Here is a 15,687-nt window from a genome sequence, read left to right as displayed (position 1 = left end):
GTATATCACGAGAAAATTTAATGCCAAACAAATCTCGTACACAAATTTGCATTGAGATTCTAAAAAACAATAAATATAGCATGGCTATGATACTACTCTATAATACTACCCACTCTAGAGATAGTATCATACACAAATATCATATGCATGATACTACTACATGATACTTACCACTATGACCAGGTAAAACATATTCAAGAAGGGGGTGACAAGGGATTCACTTGTCAATGCCTACGGATTGTAGACTAGGGTTTAGTTGGAAGTAGAGGGCAAGTAGATCTCGAGGGTTTCAGCCGGAAAAGTATTCGACTGCTAGAAAACTAGGGTTGTGTTGACAATGAAATCGATCCTCTCTTCGTCTCTCGACTCCCCCTTATATAGGAGGCGGAGCCGAGGGTTTCGTATTACACAAGTTTACAGATTTCGGGAGAATCTTTGAGTTCAACCCGTAGAGTTACAAATCTCTCTCTTCCTAATACAATTCCATCTTTCCTTATCAATAACTAATTGGGCTTCCGAGCTCCATATTCGTCGACTCGTGGGCCTTCAGTAAACCCTAGGTACCTTCGTCGGCAGGCCCATTGGGGATGCCTGCTCCCGGAGGATCAGCGGGAGTGCATGGTTTCTGGATGCAACTGTAGGATAACGTTGCATAGAAAACAAAAATTTTCCTACCGCGAACACGCAATCCAAGCCAAGATGCAATCTAGAAGACGGTAGCAACGAGGGGGTATCGAGTCTCACCCTTGAAGAGATTCCAAAGCCTACAAGATGAGGCTCTTGTTGCTGCGGTAGATGATCACTTGCCGCTTGCAAAAGCGCGTAGAAGATCTTGATCACGATCGGTTCCGGCGCCACGAACGGGCAGCACCTCCGTACTCGGTCACACGTTCGGTTGTTGATGAAGATGACGTCCACCTCCCGTTCCAGCGGGCAGCGGAAGTAGTAGCTCCTCTTGAATCCGACAGCACGATGGCGTGGTGTCGGTGGCGGTGAAGAAGTCCGGCGGAGCTTCGCTAAGCTACGCGGGAGAAATGGAGGAGAGGGGGGCGGCTAGGGTTTGGGAGGGGTGGCCGGCCACTTCAAGGGGGGCGCCAGCTTGTGGTCTTGGGGTGGCCGGCCCCCTCCCTTGGCCCCTCATTATATAGGTGGATCCCCAAGTGTTGGTGTCCAAGTCTTCGAATAAGACCCGAACCAAAAACCTTCCATAAGAGGGGGAAACCTAGCCCAACTAGGACTCCCACCAAAGGTGGGGTTTCCACCTCCCATGTGGGGGGGTGGCCGGCCCCCTAAGGGGGAGTCCACTTGGGACTCCTCCCCCACTAGGGTTGGCCGGCCATGGAGGTGGAGTCCCATGTGGACTCCACCTTCCTTGGTGGTTTCTTCCGGACTTTTCTAGAACCTTCTAGAACCTTCCATAGAACCTTCCGCGACATTTTAATTCACATAAAATGACATCCTATATATGAATCTTATTCTCCGGACCATTCCGGAACTCCTCGTGATGTCCGGGATCTCATCCGGGACTCCGAACAAATATTCGAACTCCATTCCATATTCAAGTACTACCATTTCAACATCCAAATTTAAGTGTGTCACCCTACGGTTCGTGAACTATGCGGACATGGTTGAGTACTCACTCCAACCAATAACCAATAGCGGGATCTGGAGATCCATAATGGCTCCCACATATTCAACGATGACTTTAGTGATCGAATGAACCATTCACATATAATACCAATTCCCTTTGTCTCGCGATATTTTACTTGTCCGAGGTTTGATCTTCGGTATCACTCTATACCTTGTTCAACCTCGTCTCCTGACAAGTACTCTTTACTCGTACCGTGGTATGTGGTCTCTTATGAACTCATTCATATGCTTGCAAGACATTAGACGACATTCCACCGAGAGGGCCCAGAGTATATCTATCCGTCATCGGGATGGACAAATCCCACTGTTGATCCATATGCCTCAACTCATACTTTCCGGATACTTAATCCCACCTTTATAGCCATCCATTTACGCAGTGGTGTTTGGTGTAATCAAAGTACCTTTCCGGTATAAGTGATTTACATGATCTCATGGTCATAAGGACTAGGTAACAATGTATCGAAAGCTTATAGCAAATAACTTAATGACGAGATCTTATGCTACGCTTAATTGGGTGTGTCCATTACATCATTCATATAATGATATAACCTTGTTATCAAAATAACATCCAATGTTCATGATTATGAAACTAATCATCCATTAATCAACAAGCTAGTTTAAGAGGCATACTAGGGACTTCTTGTTTGTCTACATATCACACATGTACTAATGTTTCGGTTAATACAATTCTAGCATGATATATAAACATTTATCATAAACATAAAGATATAAATAATAACCACTTTATTATTGCCTCTAGGGCATATCTCCTTCAGTCTCCCACTTGCACTAGAGTCAATAATCTAGATTACATTGTAATATACCTAACACCCATGGCATTCTGGTGTTGGTCATGCTTTGCCCTAGGGAGATCTTTAGTCAACGGATCTGCTACATTCAGATCAGTGTGTACTTTGCAAATCTTTACTTCTCCATCTTCGATGTACTCGCGAATCGAGTGGTAACGCAGCTTGATATGTTTCAGCCTCTTGTGTGACCTTGGCTCTTGTGCATTGGCGATGGCACCCATGTTATCACAGTAAATGATTAATGGGTCCAATGCACTAGGAACCACACCGAGCTCTACAATGAACCTCTTCATCCATACCGCTTCTGATGAAGCCTCTGAAGCCGCTTATGTACTGATTCTGTTGAAGACTTCGCCACCGTGCACGCTTCGAGCTTGCCCACTTCTGCAGCACCATTCAATATAAACACGTACCCAGATTGTGACTTAGAGTCATCAGGATCAGTGTTCCAACTTGCATCGGTGTAACCATTTACAACGAGCTCTTGGTCACCTCCATAACAAAGAAACATATCCTTAGTTCTTTTCAAGTACTTCAGGATATTCTTGACCGCTGTCCAGTGTTCCATTCCTGGATCACTTTGATATCTGCTAGCCAAACTAACAGCATGTGCTATATCCGGTCTAGTACATAGCATGGCATACATGATAGATCCTACTGCCGAGGCATAGGGGATATTACTCATCCTTTCTCTTTCTTCTGCCGTAGCCGGTCCTTGAGTCTTACTCAATACCTTGCCTGGTAACATAGGTAAGAACCCTTTCTTACTTTCGTCCATTCTAAACTTCTTTAGAATCTTGTCCAGATATGTACTCTGTGATAGCCCTATTAGGCGTCTTGATCTATCTCTATAAATCTTGATGCCTAATATATATGATGCTTCACCAAGGTCTTTCATTGAAAAACTATTATTCAAATAACCTTTAACACTGCTTAATAGTTCTATATCATTCCCGATCAATAATATGTCATCTACATATAATATCAGGAATGCTACAGAGCTCCCACTCAATTTCTTGTAAATACAGGCCTCTCCATGACCTTTGTATAAACCCGAAGTCTTTGATCACCTTATCAAAACGTCGGTTCCAACTTCTTGATGCTTGCTTCAGTCCATAGATTGAACGCTGAAGTTTGCATACTTTGTCAGCATTTTTAGGATCGACAAAACCTTTGGGTTGTACCATATACAACTCTTCCTCAATGTCTCCATTAAGGAACGCCGTTTTGACATCCATCTGCCAAATCTCATAATCGAAAAATGCAACTATTGCTAACAAAATCCTCACAGATTTTAGCTTCGCTACAGGTGAGAAAGTCTCATCGTAGTCAACTCCTTGAATTTTTCGGAAACCCTTTGCGACAAGTCGAGCTTTATAGACAGTAATATTACCATCAGCATCTGTTTTTCTCTTGAAGATCCATTTATTCTCGACAGCCTTTCGGCTATCAGGTAAGTCTACCAAAGTCCATACTTTGTTATCATACATGGATCCCATTTCGGATTTCATTGCTTCTTGCCATTTGTTAGAATCTGGGCTCATCATCGCTTCTTCATACGTCGCAGGGTCCTCATCATTGTTATCCACAATCATGACATTTAGACAAGGATCATACCAATCAGGAGTGGCACGTTCCCTTGTCGATCTGCGAGGTTCGATGAGTTTCCTCGTTCGAAGTTTCATGATCATTATCATTAGCTTCCTCTGTTGCCGGTGTAGGCGGTACAGGTACAACTTCCGGTATTGCGCTACTCTGATCAACGAGTATAGATTCATCAATCTCATCGAGTTCTACTTTTCTTCCAATCACTTATTTAGTGAGAAATTCTTTCTCAAGAAAGGTTCCGTTCTTAGCAACAAAGATTTTGCCTTCGGATCTGTGATAGAAAGTGTACCCTATAGTTTCCTTAGGGTATCCTATGAAGATGCATTTCTCCGCTTTGGGTTCTAGCTTGTCCGGTTGTAACTTCTTTACATAGGCTTCGCAACCCCAAACTTTCAGGAACGACAGCTTAGGTTTCTTATTAAACCATAATTCATACGGTGTCGTTTCTACGGATTTTGATGGTGCTCTATTTAAAGTGAATGCGGCTGTCTCTAATGCATAACTCCAAAATGATAACGGCAAATCAGTAAGAGACATCATACTATGAACCATCTAAGAGAGTTCGATTACGACGTTCGGACACACCGTTTCGTTGAGGTGTTCCCGGCGGTGTCAATTGTGAAAGTATTCCGCATTTCTTTAAATGCATGCCAAACTCATAACTCAGATATTCACCTCCACGATCAGATCATAGAAATTTGATCTTCTTGTTACGTTGATTTTCTACTTCACTTTGAAATTCCTTAAACTTCTCAAAAGCTTCGGATTTATGTTTCATGAAATAGATATACCCATATCTACTCAGATCATCTGTGAAGGTTAGAACATAACGATAACCACCGCGCGATGCTACGCTCATTGGTCCACATACATCGGTATGTATGATTTCCAATAAGTCAGTAGCTCGCTCCATCATACCAGAAAATGGAGTCTTTGTCATTTTTCCCATTAGACATGCTTCGCATCTATCAAGTGACTCAAAGTCAAGTGATTCAAGTAATCCATCAGTATGGAGTTTCTTCATGCGTTTCACTCCAATATGACCAAGACGACAGTGCCACATATAAGTAGAATTATCATTCAATTTAATTCGCTTAGCATCAATGTTATGTATATGCGTATCACTACTATCGAGATCTAACAGAAATAAGCCATTCTTTTGTGGTGCTCGACCATAAAAGATATTATTCATAAAAATAGAACAACCATTATTGTCAGACTTGAATGAATAACCGTCTTGCATTAAACAAGATCCAGATATAATGTTCATGCTCAACGCGGGTACAAAATAACAATTATTTAGGCTTAAAACTAATCCCGAAGGTAGATGTAGAGGAAGTGTGCCGACAGCGATCACATCGAGTTTGGATCCATTTCCAACGCACATCGTCACTTCATCTTTCAGTAGTCTTCGTTTATTCTTTAGTTCCTGTTTCGAGTTACAGATATGAGCAACCGAACCAGTATCAAATACCCAGGTACTAGAACGAGAACCAGTGAGATAAACATCTATAACATGTATATCAGATATACCTTCTTTCTTCTTCTTGACAAGGCCGCTCTTCAGATCAGCCAGATACTTGGAGCAATTACGCTTCCAGTGTCCCTTTTCCTTGCAGTAATAGCACTCAGCATCAGGCTTAGGGCCGTTCTTAGGTTTCATAGGAGGCGTGGCAGCTTTCTTGCCACCCTTCTTGAATTTTCCCTTAGACTTGCCCTGTTTCTTGAAACTGGTGGTCTTGTTGACCATCAACACTTGGTGCTCTTTCTTGATCTCAATCTCAGCAGCTTTTAGCATGCCAAAGAGTTCAGGTAACTCCTTGTTCATGTTCTGCATATTGTAGTTCATCACAAAGTTCTTGTAACTTGGTGGCAGTGATTGAAGGACACGATTAATCCCCAGTCTATTAGGAATCACTATTCCCAAGTCACTAAGTTTCTTCGCATGCCCGGTCATGGCGAGCATGTGCTCACTAACGGAGCTGCCTTCTTCCATCATACAGCTGAAGAAATGTTTCGATGCTTCATAGCATTCCACGGCCGCATGAGTCTCGAATATAGCTTTCAGCTCATTCATCAACTCATGAGGATCATGGTGCTCAAAACGTTTTTGAAGATCGGATTCCAGACTGCATAGGATGGCACACTGAACTTGAGAGTACCGAGTTTTCCGAGTCGCGTAAACAGCTTTTACTTCATCGGATTCATCTTCTGCAGGAGGGTCACCTAGCGGTGCATCAAGCACAAATTGCAGATTTCCGCCATAGAGGAAGATCCTCACATGACGGAACCAGTCGGTGAAGTTGCTACCGTTGCTCTTAAGTTTCTCTTTCTCTAGGAACTGATTAAAATTGATTGGGGACGCCATCTCTACAACATATATTTGCAATAGTTTAGACTAAGTTTATGACAAATTGAGTTCAAATTTTAATTCAACATAATTAAAAATCTAGGTGAACTCCCACTCAAAACAATATCCCTCGCATTGTCTTAGTGATCACACGAACCAAATCCACCGCACCTAAACCCGATCATCACGAGAAAAGGTGTGACTTCAATGGCGAACACTCAAAGTGTTCATCATATCAACCATATGATTCATGCTCTACCTTTCGGTATCACGTGTTCCGAGACCATGTCTGTACATGCTAGGCTCGTCAAGGCCACCTTAGTATCCGCATGTGCAAAACTGTCTTGCACCCGTTGTATGCACTTGTTGATTCTATCACACCCGATCATCACGAGATGCTTCTAGAACGACAAGTCTTGGCAACGGTGCTACTAAGGATGAACACTTTATTATCTTGAGATTTTAGTGAGGGATCATCTTATAATGCTACCGTCGCGATCTAAGCAAAATAAGATGCATAAAAGGATTAACATCACATGCAGTTCATATGTGATATGATATGGCCCTTTTGTCTTTGCGCCTTTGATCTTCATCTCCAAAGCACGGACATGATCTCCATCATCTTCGGGCATGATCTCCATCATCGTCGGCGTAGCGTCAAGGTGAATGACGCCGTCTTCATGATTGTCCTCCATGTAGCAACTATTACAACTACTTTGAAATACTACTCAACATGAAATTTAAAGACAACCATAAGGCTCCTGCCGGTTGCCACAATACAATAATGATCATCTCATACATATTCATCATCACATTATGGCCATATCACATCACCAAACCCTGCAAAAACAAGTTAGACGTCTCTAATTTGGTTTGCATATTTTACGTGGTTTAGGGTTTTCGAGAGAGATCTAATCTACCTACGAACATGAACCACAACGTTGATACTAATGTTTTCAATAGAAGAGTAAATTGAATCTTCACTATAGTAGGAGAGACAGACACCCGCAAAGCCTCTTATGCAATACAAGTTGCATGTCAAACGAGGAACAAGTCTCATGAACGCGGTCATGTAAAGTTAGTCCGAGCCGCTACATCCCACTATGCCACAAAGATGCAAAGTACTCAAACTAAAGATAACAAGAGCATCAACGCCCACAAACCATTGTGTTCTACTCGTGCAACCATCTATGCATAGACACGGCTCTGATACCACTGTAGGATAACGTTGCATAGAAAACAAAAATTTTCCTACCGCGAACACGCAATCCAAGCCAAGATGCAATCTAGAAGACGGTAGCAACGAGGGGGTATCGAGTCTCACCCTTGAAGAGATTCCAAAGCCTACAAGATGAGGCTCTTGTTGCTGCGGTAGACGATCACTTGCCGCTTGCAAAAGCGCGTAGAAGATCTTGATCACGATCGGTTCCGGCGCCACGAACGGGCAGCACCTCCGTACTCGGTCACACGTTCGGTTGTTGATGAAGACGACGTCCACCTCCCGTTCCAGTGGGCAGCGGAAGTAGTAGCTCCTCTTGAATCCGACAGCACGACGGCGTGGTGTCGGTGGCGGTGAAGAAGTCCGGCGGAGCTTCGCTAAGCTACGCGGGAGATATGGAGGAGAGGGGGCGGCTAGGGTTTGGGAGGGGTGGCCGGCCACTTCAAGGGGGGCGGCCAGCTTGTGGTCTTGGGGTGGTCGGCCCCCTCCCTTGGCCCCTCATTATATAGGTGGATCCCCAAGTGTTGGTGTCCAAGTCTTCGAATAAGACCCGAACCAAAAACCTTCCATAAGAGGGGGAAACCTAGCCCAACTAGGACTCCCACCAAAGGTGGGGTTTCCACCTCCCATGTGGGGGGGTGGCCGGCCCCCTAAAGGGGAGTCCACTTGGGACTCCTCCCCCACTAGGGTTGGCCGGCCATGGAGGTGGAGTCCCATGTGGACTCCACCTTCCTTGGTGGTTTCTTCCGGACTTTTCTAGAACCTTCTAGAACCTTCCATAGAACCTTCCGCGACATTTTAATTCACATAAAATGACATCCTATATATGAATCTTATTCTCCGGACCATTCCGGAACTCCTCGTGATGTCCGGGATCTCATCCGGGACTCCGAACAAATATTCGAACTCCATTCCATATTCAAGTACTACCATTTCAACATCCAACTTTAAGTGTCTCACCCTACGGTTCGTGAACTATGCGGACATGGTTGAGTACTCACTCCAACCAATAACCAATAGCGGGATCTGGAGATCCATAATGGCTCCCACATATTCAACGATGACTTTAGTGATCGAATGAACCATTCACATATAATACCAATTCCCTTTGTCTCGCGATATTTTACTTGTCCGAGGTTTGATCTTCGGTATCACTCTATACCTTGTTCAACCTCGTCTCCTGACAAGTACTCTTTACTCGTACCGTGGTATGTGGTCTCTTATGAACTCATTCATATGCTTGCAAGACATTAGACGACATTCCACCGAGAGGGCCCAAAGTATATCTATCCGTCATCGGGATGGACAAATCCCACTGTTGATCCATATGCCTCAACTCATACTTTCCGGATACTTAATCCCACCTTTATAGCCATCCATTTACGCAGTGGTGTTTGGTGTAATCAAAGTACCTTTCCGGTATAAGTGATTTACATGATCTCATGGTCATAAGGACTAGGTAACTATGTATCGAAAGCTTATAGCAAATAACTTAATGACAAGATCTTATGCTACGCTTAATTGGGTGTGTCCATTACATCATTCATATAATGATATAACCTTGTTATTAATAACATCCAATGTTCATGATTATGAAACTAATCATCCATTAATCAACAAGCTAGTTTAAGAGGCATACTAGGGACTTCTTGTTTGTCTACATATCACACATGTACTAATGTTTCGGTTAATACAATTCTAGCATGATATATAAACATTTATCATAAACATAAAGATATAAATAATAACCACTTTATTATTGCCTCTAGGGCATATCTCCTTCAGCAACCGCCTTCGAATGGTTGCCCAGGATATTTTCTACCAGGCTACTTGGAGGCATGTTAAGAGATTACAAGATGCTTAAAGTACTTTGTAGTCTTTTATTGTTTCGATGGTTGATTTTTGTATCGACCCTCGTTGATCCTTGAGTTGTAAGCTTTGAATATTTTATTTCTTAATAAAAGGTTGTGTGCATCAGCCGATGCAGAGGCCGGGGCTCACCCCATTTCAAAAAAAAACCCACTATGACCAGCCTAAGAGATTCTTATTATTAACGCTCGCAGACTCACACTAGGAGGCAGATCAGGGGAGCCACCAAGTTCCCAGTAGCAAAGGGGCGCCCCTAAGGGAAACTCTGAAATGAACTGGGTGGCATTTCACCTACCTGAACTCGTTCTCCCATTGGCTGAGTGAGAGGTGGGCCTGCAACCGCGGTGGCAATTTTTTTGAGGGCAATCAACAATAGATCGAAGAATACACATGTGTAGGACCCATCGGGGGAGAGAAAAAGGCAAGGAAGTTAAAGCACGGGCGAAGTGTCAGATGGCTCCCCCAAATGATGGTCCTCTCTCCCTGCCGGCGCTGATGGATGAGCAGGGAGGTGCAGGGATCTGCGGTGAGGTGCAACGACGACCGATAGACAGGGCGCCAGTGGCGGCGTCCTCCTTGATGTTTTGTAGCGCCGCCCCTCAAGCCATGTTGACAAGGAGCGGGGATGGCCCTGGTGAAGAAGGTGGGAAGGGCGCATGACGGTGGATATCGCCATGGCAGGTCCTTGGTGCCCCGCAACGAGCACCTATCTAGGCCGGCCACCGTCGCTCGGACGTGTAGGAGGAGAGGTGGCACGGCCACTCGGGGCCGCGGGGGCGTGCAACAACATGCATGTGCGCGAGTAGAGCGGCGGTGATAGGCGGCGTGGTGCATGGTGAAGGTGGACGGTGAGCGGGATGCATCCGGCCTTGGCCTGGTAGTCGCGGACCTCGCGGAGATGAAGCTGCACGACGCTCGCACTCCCGTCATCGCTGCTAACCCACTGCCGGGCGGAGGGCCGCCGCCGATCCTCCCACATAGGCGCGAGGCCGAGGGCCGCCGCTGCGCATCCCCCTGTCCGGCGGAGGCCGCCGTAGCTCCTCCCACACGGGCGCGAGCCCGAGCGCCACCGCTGCTTATCTCCCGCTGGGCGGACGCCTCCGCTGCTGATCCTCCCGCACAGGCGCGAGGCCCACCGATGCTCCTCCCGCACAGGCGCGAAGCCCTCCGCTGCTCATCCCCCGCCGAGCGAACGCAACCGCCATTGCTCCTCCCTCATTCACTACTAGGAAGACCAATATAGGTAGGAATGTATTCTGTGGCGCACATAATAGTGCGTGCTCCACAAAAATATTTATGTGGCGCATATAAAAATTTGGTCCATAGAAATTTTGACTTTATGTGGCGCATGTAATACTGGTGCGCCACCGAATTGTGGCTTTCTGTGGCGCATGTGGACGGATGCGCCACAGAATCTCTATGGGGCCCACGCGGGGTCCAGTACTGCACATATTCGAAGGGAATTCCGTGGCGCATATACCTACATGCGCCACAGAAAGTCAAAATTATGTGGCGCATGTTGGTATACGCCACAAAAGTATAGGTTTTTTGCTCTCCATGCAACTCCACCCCCCCCATCGCCTTTTTTAGCACTGTAAAATACAAAAGAAATAGATAAAAATTTCAAAACATAAAATCCTTCGAGGTGCCCATGTATTATGTCATCTAGTACCAATGAGAAATAACAAACATGAATTTCGACTTTTTTTGCAAAATTGCGTTGCAAAATCATCAAACTGAATTTATGGTTGCATACGAACTCCAAAAAAACGCATAATATATCAAAATGACCGGGAGAAAATTCTACCTCCGAATTCACCAAATTTTTAGAATCGCCAAATTCTAAAAAAGTAAAAAAGATACGGCAAAGTTAGGATTTTTTCCTGCAAAAATAAAAAAAAATTTGAAAACAATTCTGTGGCGCACCATATGCACATGCGGTCATGCGTCACAGAATTGTTAGCCCGAAATTTGAATTTTAGTGGCGCCCTTCTCCTCCTCATCTCCTCTACTTCTCCTCCACTTCTCCTCCCTTCTTCTCCCTCCTCCTCCTCCTCCTCGTCCACCAGCCGGCTTCCTCCTCCGGAGACCACCACCACCTCCTTCTCCGGCGACCACCACCACCACCACCTCCTCCTCCTCCACCGCCACCTCCTGCGGCGACCACCACCACCACCTCTTCCTCCTCCTCCTCCTCCTCCTCCACCACCACCACCACCTCCTCCTCCGGTCGGCCTCCTCCTCCTCCATCCACCCCACCCACCCACCCAACCACTCACCTTCGGCGACCTCCGGTGACCTCCAGAAAATTTCAAAAAAAAACGGTGAAATTCCGGCGGCCCCAGATCTAGATCTGGCCGCCATTTTTTCAAAATTCAAAAAAAATGTGCTGGGTGCGCCACAAAAGTTTTAAAAAATCGGTGGCGCATGTAGATATGTGCCACACAATTCAAATATCTATCCCGTGATAACTGTGGCGCAAGGCATATGCGCCACAAATGTCCAAAAAGGTGTGCCACAAAAAAGGTTTTTCCTAGTAGTGATTGGGCACGAATCCGAGCGTCGCCGCTCCTCCCCAGGCAATCTAATGCCCGGACTAGATGAGAGAGAGCTCCATGGGCGGGCGGTGAGATAGAGGTAGGTGGGAGAGGATGAGGGTCACGGGCTCAGGGCAGAAATTAATTCCCCATGGGGTCCATGTATTATACCTAGCAATTACTACTCAAATTAACAGGAAAAATGCCCAAAGTACCTTGCCACCAAACTGGGCCTACTCCTAACGTGGACCAATAAATTTTGAAGTTCACATGGGAGCAAATGCCGTCGGGTTCCATCTATTCGTTCTCCACCCCTAACCCCTATCGCGACCTTGGGGTGTGTGGCCCCACAATGGGGTGTTTTGGGGAATTAAGTAAAAAAACAAATAAAAAAGTGTAAAGTTGAGTAATCTAGATTTCTTATAAAGAAAATTGGACTAGTTTTTCTTATAAAGAAAATTGGACTAGGGTCCTTAGGTTGTCTTGATCTATCTCGCTAAACATGGTGGCAAATAAAACAAAGCACACATGTAAGTATGATATATTCAAACATGCAAAGTAAAACTCTCGAAGAGTTTACTATGGTAATTTTTCGTATATATATGTTCATACATTATTTGGTGTGTTTTCTGAATCCTTAGTTTTTCAAAATATTTGTGTGCCTACTTTTTTATTTTAGGGACAAATTTAGATAGTATTTATTTTACAAATATGTACCTTATTTGCGCCTTGATGTGAAGCTCTAACCAATTCACACTTTTATTAAAAAAAGGAATACTAAAAGTAGTTTTTCCTGCTACACCCACCAACACAAGACTTTGAATAATCTTATCCAAAGTGGGGAAAAAAACATGGGCGTTTTTTCATTTGCGGAGAAAATACTTAATTTCCGTGTACATACGTACGCGCCCACGCACACAATCAGATAAATGTTTGCTAAACTGTTAAGAGGAAAGGTTATGAGCTTGACGCCTACATGTCCTGTCGAGCTCACCTTCTCCATGATATCGGCATGATCCATCGATCCTATACAAGAAGCACTACATGCGTACACATCGCACAGCAGGCAGGCGAACCCAGCACGACACACTCTTCAATTCCTTTCGCAACGTAGACGAACCACGGCCCGGGTCTGCATCCATGCACTCAAGCGACCGGCCGGCCGTCAGTCACCACTTTTCTAGCTCTCGCTCTCTCTGTCTCTAAGAAAATTTCTATGTTGCCAGCCAATTGTATCTCCATATTGTACAAGTGGCCGCCTAAGTGCTGATTCCTTTACCACTTATGCCGTGTGTTGCATGAACATTTTTTAACAGGCCCAAAATGTTATGTGCAATTCTCCATAAAGTTCGGAGCGCTGTCGGTCTATTTTTTTTAAACAGTGGGTCTAAGCCTCTGCGTTAAATTAATAACGCCCAACAGGACGGACACCACAACAATGCTTACAAGTGTAAAACAAAGGGTTTGGGAACTGCTCGATACCCCAATACGGGTGTGGCTATCTCATATATATATGGGTACCAAGAGGTACAATACAACACATATACAACGCTACGTATATACAGTCTAACACCCTCCCTCAATCTTAACTATGGCCTAAAGTACAAATCAAGTTAAGATTACGCCTACAACCTACAAACTGTGGCTGAGGAAGAGGCTTCGTGAAGATGTCAGCAAGTTGATCCTTGGACGAGATTAACTTGATACGGAGTAGCTTCTTTGCAACACGTTCCTGACAAAGTGATAGTCCACTTCAATGTATTTTGTTCGGGCATGAAATACCGGATTAGAAGAGAGGTATGTAGCACCGATGTTATCACACCAAAGGACTGGAGACTGGCGTTGAGAGACTCTCAACTCTCTCAACAAAGACTGTACTCATATGAGCTCAGCTGTAGCATTAGCAACCGCCTTGTATTCAGCTTCAGTACTACTGCGAGATACTGTAGCCTGCTTGCGAGCATTCCAGGTGATCAAGTTAGGACCAAAGAATACTGCATAGCCCCCCGTGGATCGCCTGTCATCTGGATTACCAGCCCAATCTGCATCCGAGAAAGCTGAAAGCGCACAAGACGGGGCCGGCTGAAGAAGCAAGCCATACGAGGCAGTGAGACAGATATAGCGCAAAATACGCTTCACAGCTGACCAATGAGACGTCCGAGGTGCATGAAGGTACTGATACACACGGTTGACTGCATAAGAGACATCTGGTCTGGTGATAGTGAGGTATTGCAGCCCTCCAACAAGGCTGCGGTACTCAGTAGGGTCATCAGGCGAAAGAATGTCTCCATCAAGAGCAGACATGCGATCAGAAGCAGACATAGGAGTGGTAGCATGTTTACACTTCAACATACTAGCACGGCGCAGCAAGTCCAGAGAATACTTCTGTTGTGTAAGAGTCAGCCCAGCAGAAGACCGTGAGACCTCCAGACCAAGGAAATAGTGCAGAGCACCCAAATCCTTAACAGCGAAATCACCACTGAGTGCAGACACAAGGCGGTCAGCAACAGCATCAGAGGAGCTGATGAGGATGATATCATCAACATACACCAGCAGGTACATAGTAACCTCAGGACGCTGAAGAAGAAACAGTGATGTATCAGCAGTGGACGGAAAAAAACCATGAGCTCGAAGAACGGAGCCAAGTCGTGCATGCCATGCACGAGTGATGACCCACAAGTATAAGGGATCGCATCAGTCTTCACGGGTAGTAAAACCCAATTTATTGATTCGACACAAGGGGAGACAAAGAATACTTGAAAGCCTTAACAGCGGAGTTGTCAATTCAGCTGCACCTGGAAACAAACTTGCTCACAAGAGTTTATCAGTAGTAACAGTTTTATAGCAGTAGCAGTAGTGAAATAACAGCAGCAGAGTAACAAAGACAGCAGTAGTGATTTTAGTAAACAGCAGGATTAAAATACTGTAGGCACAGGGACGGATAACGGGCGTTGCATGGATGAGAGAAACTCATGTAACAATCATAGCAGTGCATTTGCAGATAATAATAAAACGGTGTCCAAGTACAAAGCAATCGATAGGCATGTGTTCCATATATAGTCGTACGTGCTCGCAATGAGAAACTTGCACAACATCTTTTGTCCTACCAGCCGGTGGCAGCCGGGCCTCTAGGGAATCTACTGGATATTAAGGTACTCCTTTTAATAGAGTACCGGAGCAAAGCATTAACACTCCGTGAACACATGTGATCCTCACATCACTACCATCCCCTCCGGTTGTCCCGATTTCTGTCACTTCGGGGCCTTCGGTTCCGGACAGCGACATGTGTATACAACTTGCAGGTAAGATCATAAAACAATGCATATCATGATGAAACAATAACATGTTCAGATCTGAGATCATGGCACTCGGGCCCTAGTGACAAGCATTAAGCATAACAATTTGCAACAATATCATAAAAGTACCAATTACGGACACTAGGCACTATGCCCTAACAATCTTATGATATTACATGACCAATCTCATCCAATCCTACCATCCCCTTCAGCCTACAGCGGGGGAATTACTCACACATGGATGGGGGAAACATTGCTGGTCGATGGAGAGGCGTCGGTGGTGATGATGGCGATGATCTCCTCCAATTCCCCGTCCCGGCGGAGTGCCAGAACAGAGACTTCTGGCCCC

The 15,687-nt window shown here is 45.2% G+C and overlaps 1 protein-coding gene across 1 annotated transcript; it reads right to left on the bottom strand.

Annotated features, from left to right (window-relative positions):
• Positions 1-13,920: 13,920 nt before the first annotated feature.
• Positions 13,921-14,604, bottom strand: LOC127333661 (uncharacterized mitochondrial protein AtMg00810-like). Its single transcript, XM_051360053.1, has one exon. It carries the CDS (start codon positions 14,602-14,604, stop codon positions 13,921-13,923), a length of 684 nt encoding a protein of 227 aa, XP_051216013.1.
• Between the last annotated feature and the right edge of the window lie 1,083 nt (positions 14,605-15,687).

Source organism: Lolium perenne, chromosome 1, assembly GCF_019359855.2.
Source record: "Lolium perenne isolate Kyuss_39 chromosome 1, Kyuss_2.0, whole genome shotgun sequence".
Taxonomy (NCBI): Eukaryota; Viridiplantae; Streptophyta; class Magnoliopsida; order Poales; family Poaceae; genus Lolium; species Lolium perenne.
The sequence above is the reverse complement of the archived record's forward strand: the minus strand, read 5'-3'. Positions and strand labels throughout refer to the sequence as shown.

Excerpts from the sequence above, each read along its gene's own strand:
- LOC127333661 (XM_051360053.1), bottom strand. The coding sequence starts at position 14,604 with ATGTACCTGCTGGTGTATGTTGATGATATCATCCTCATCAGCTCCTCT.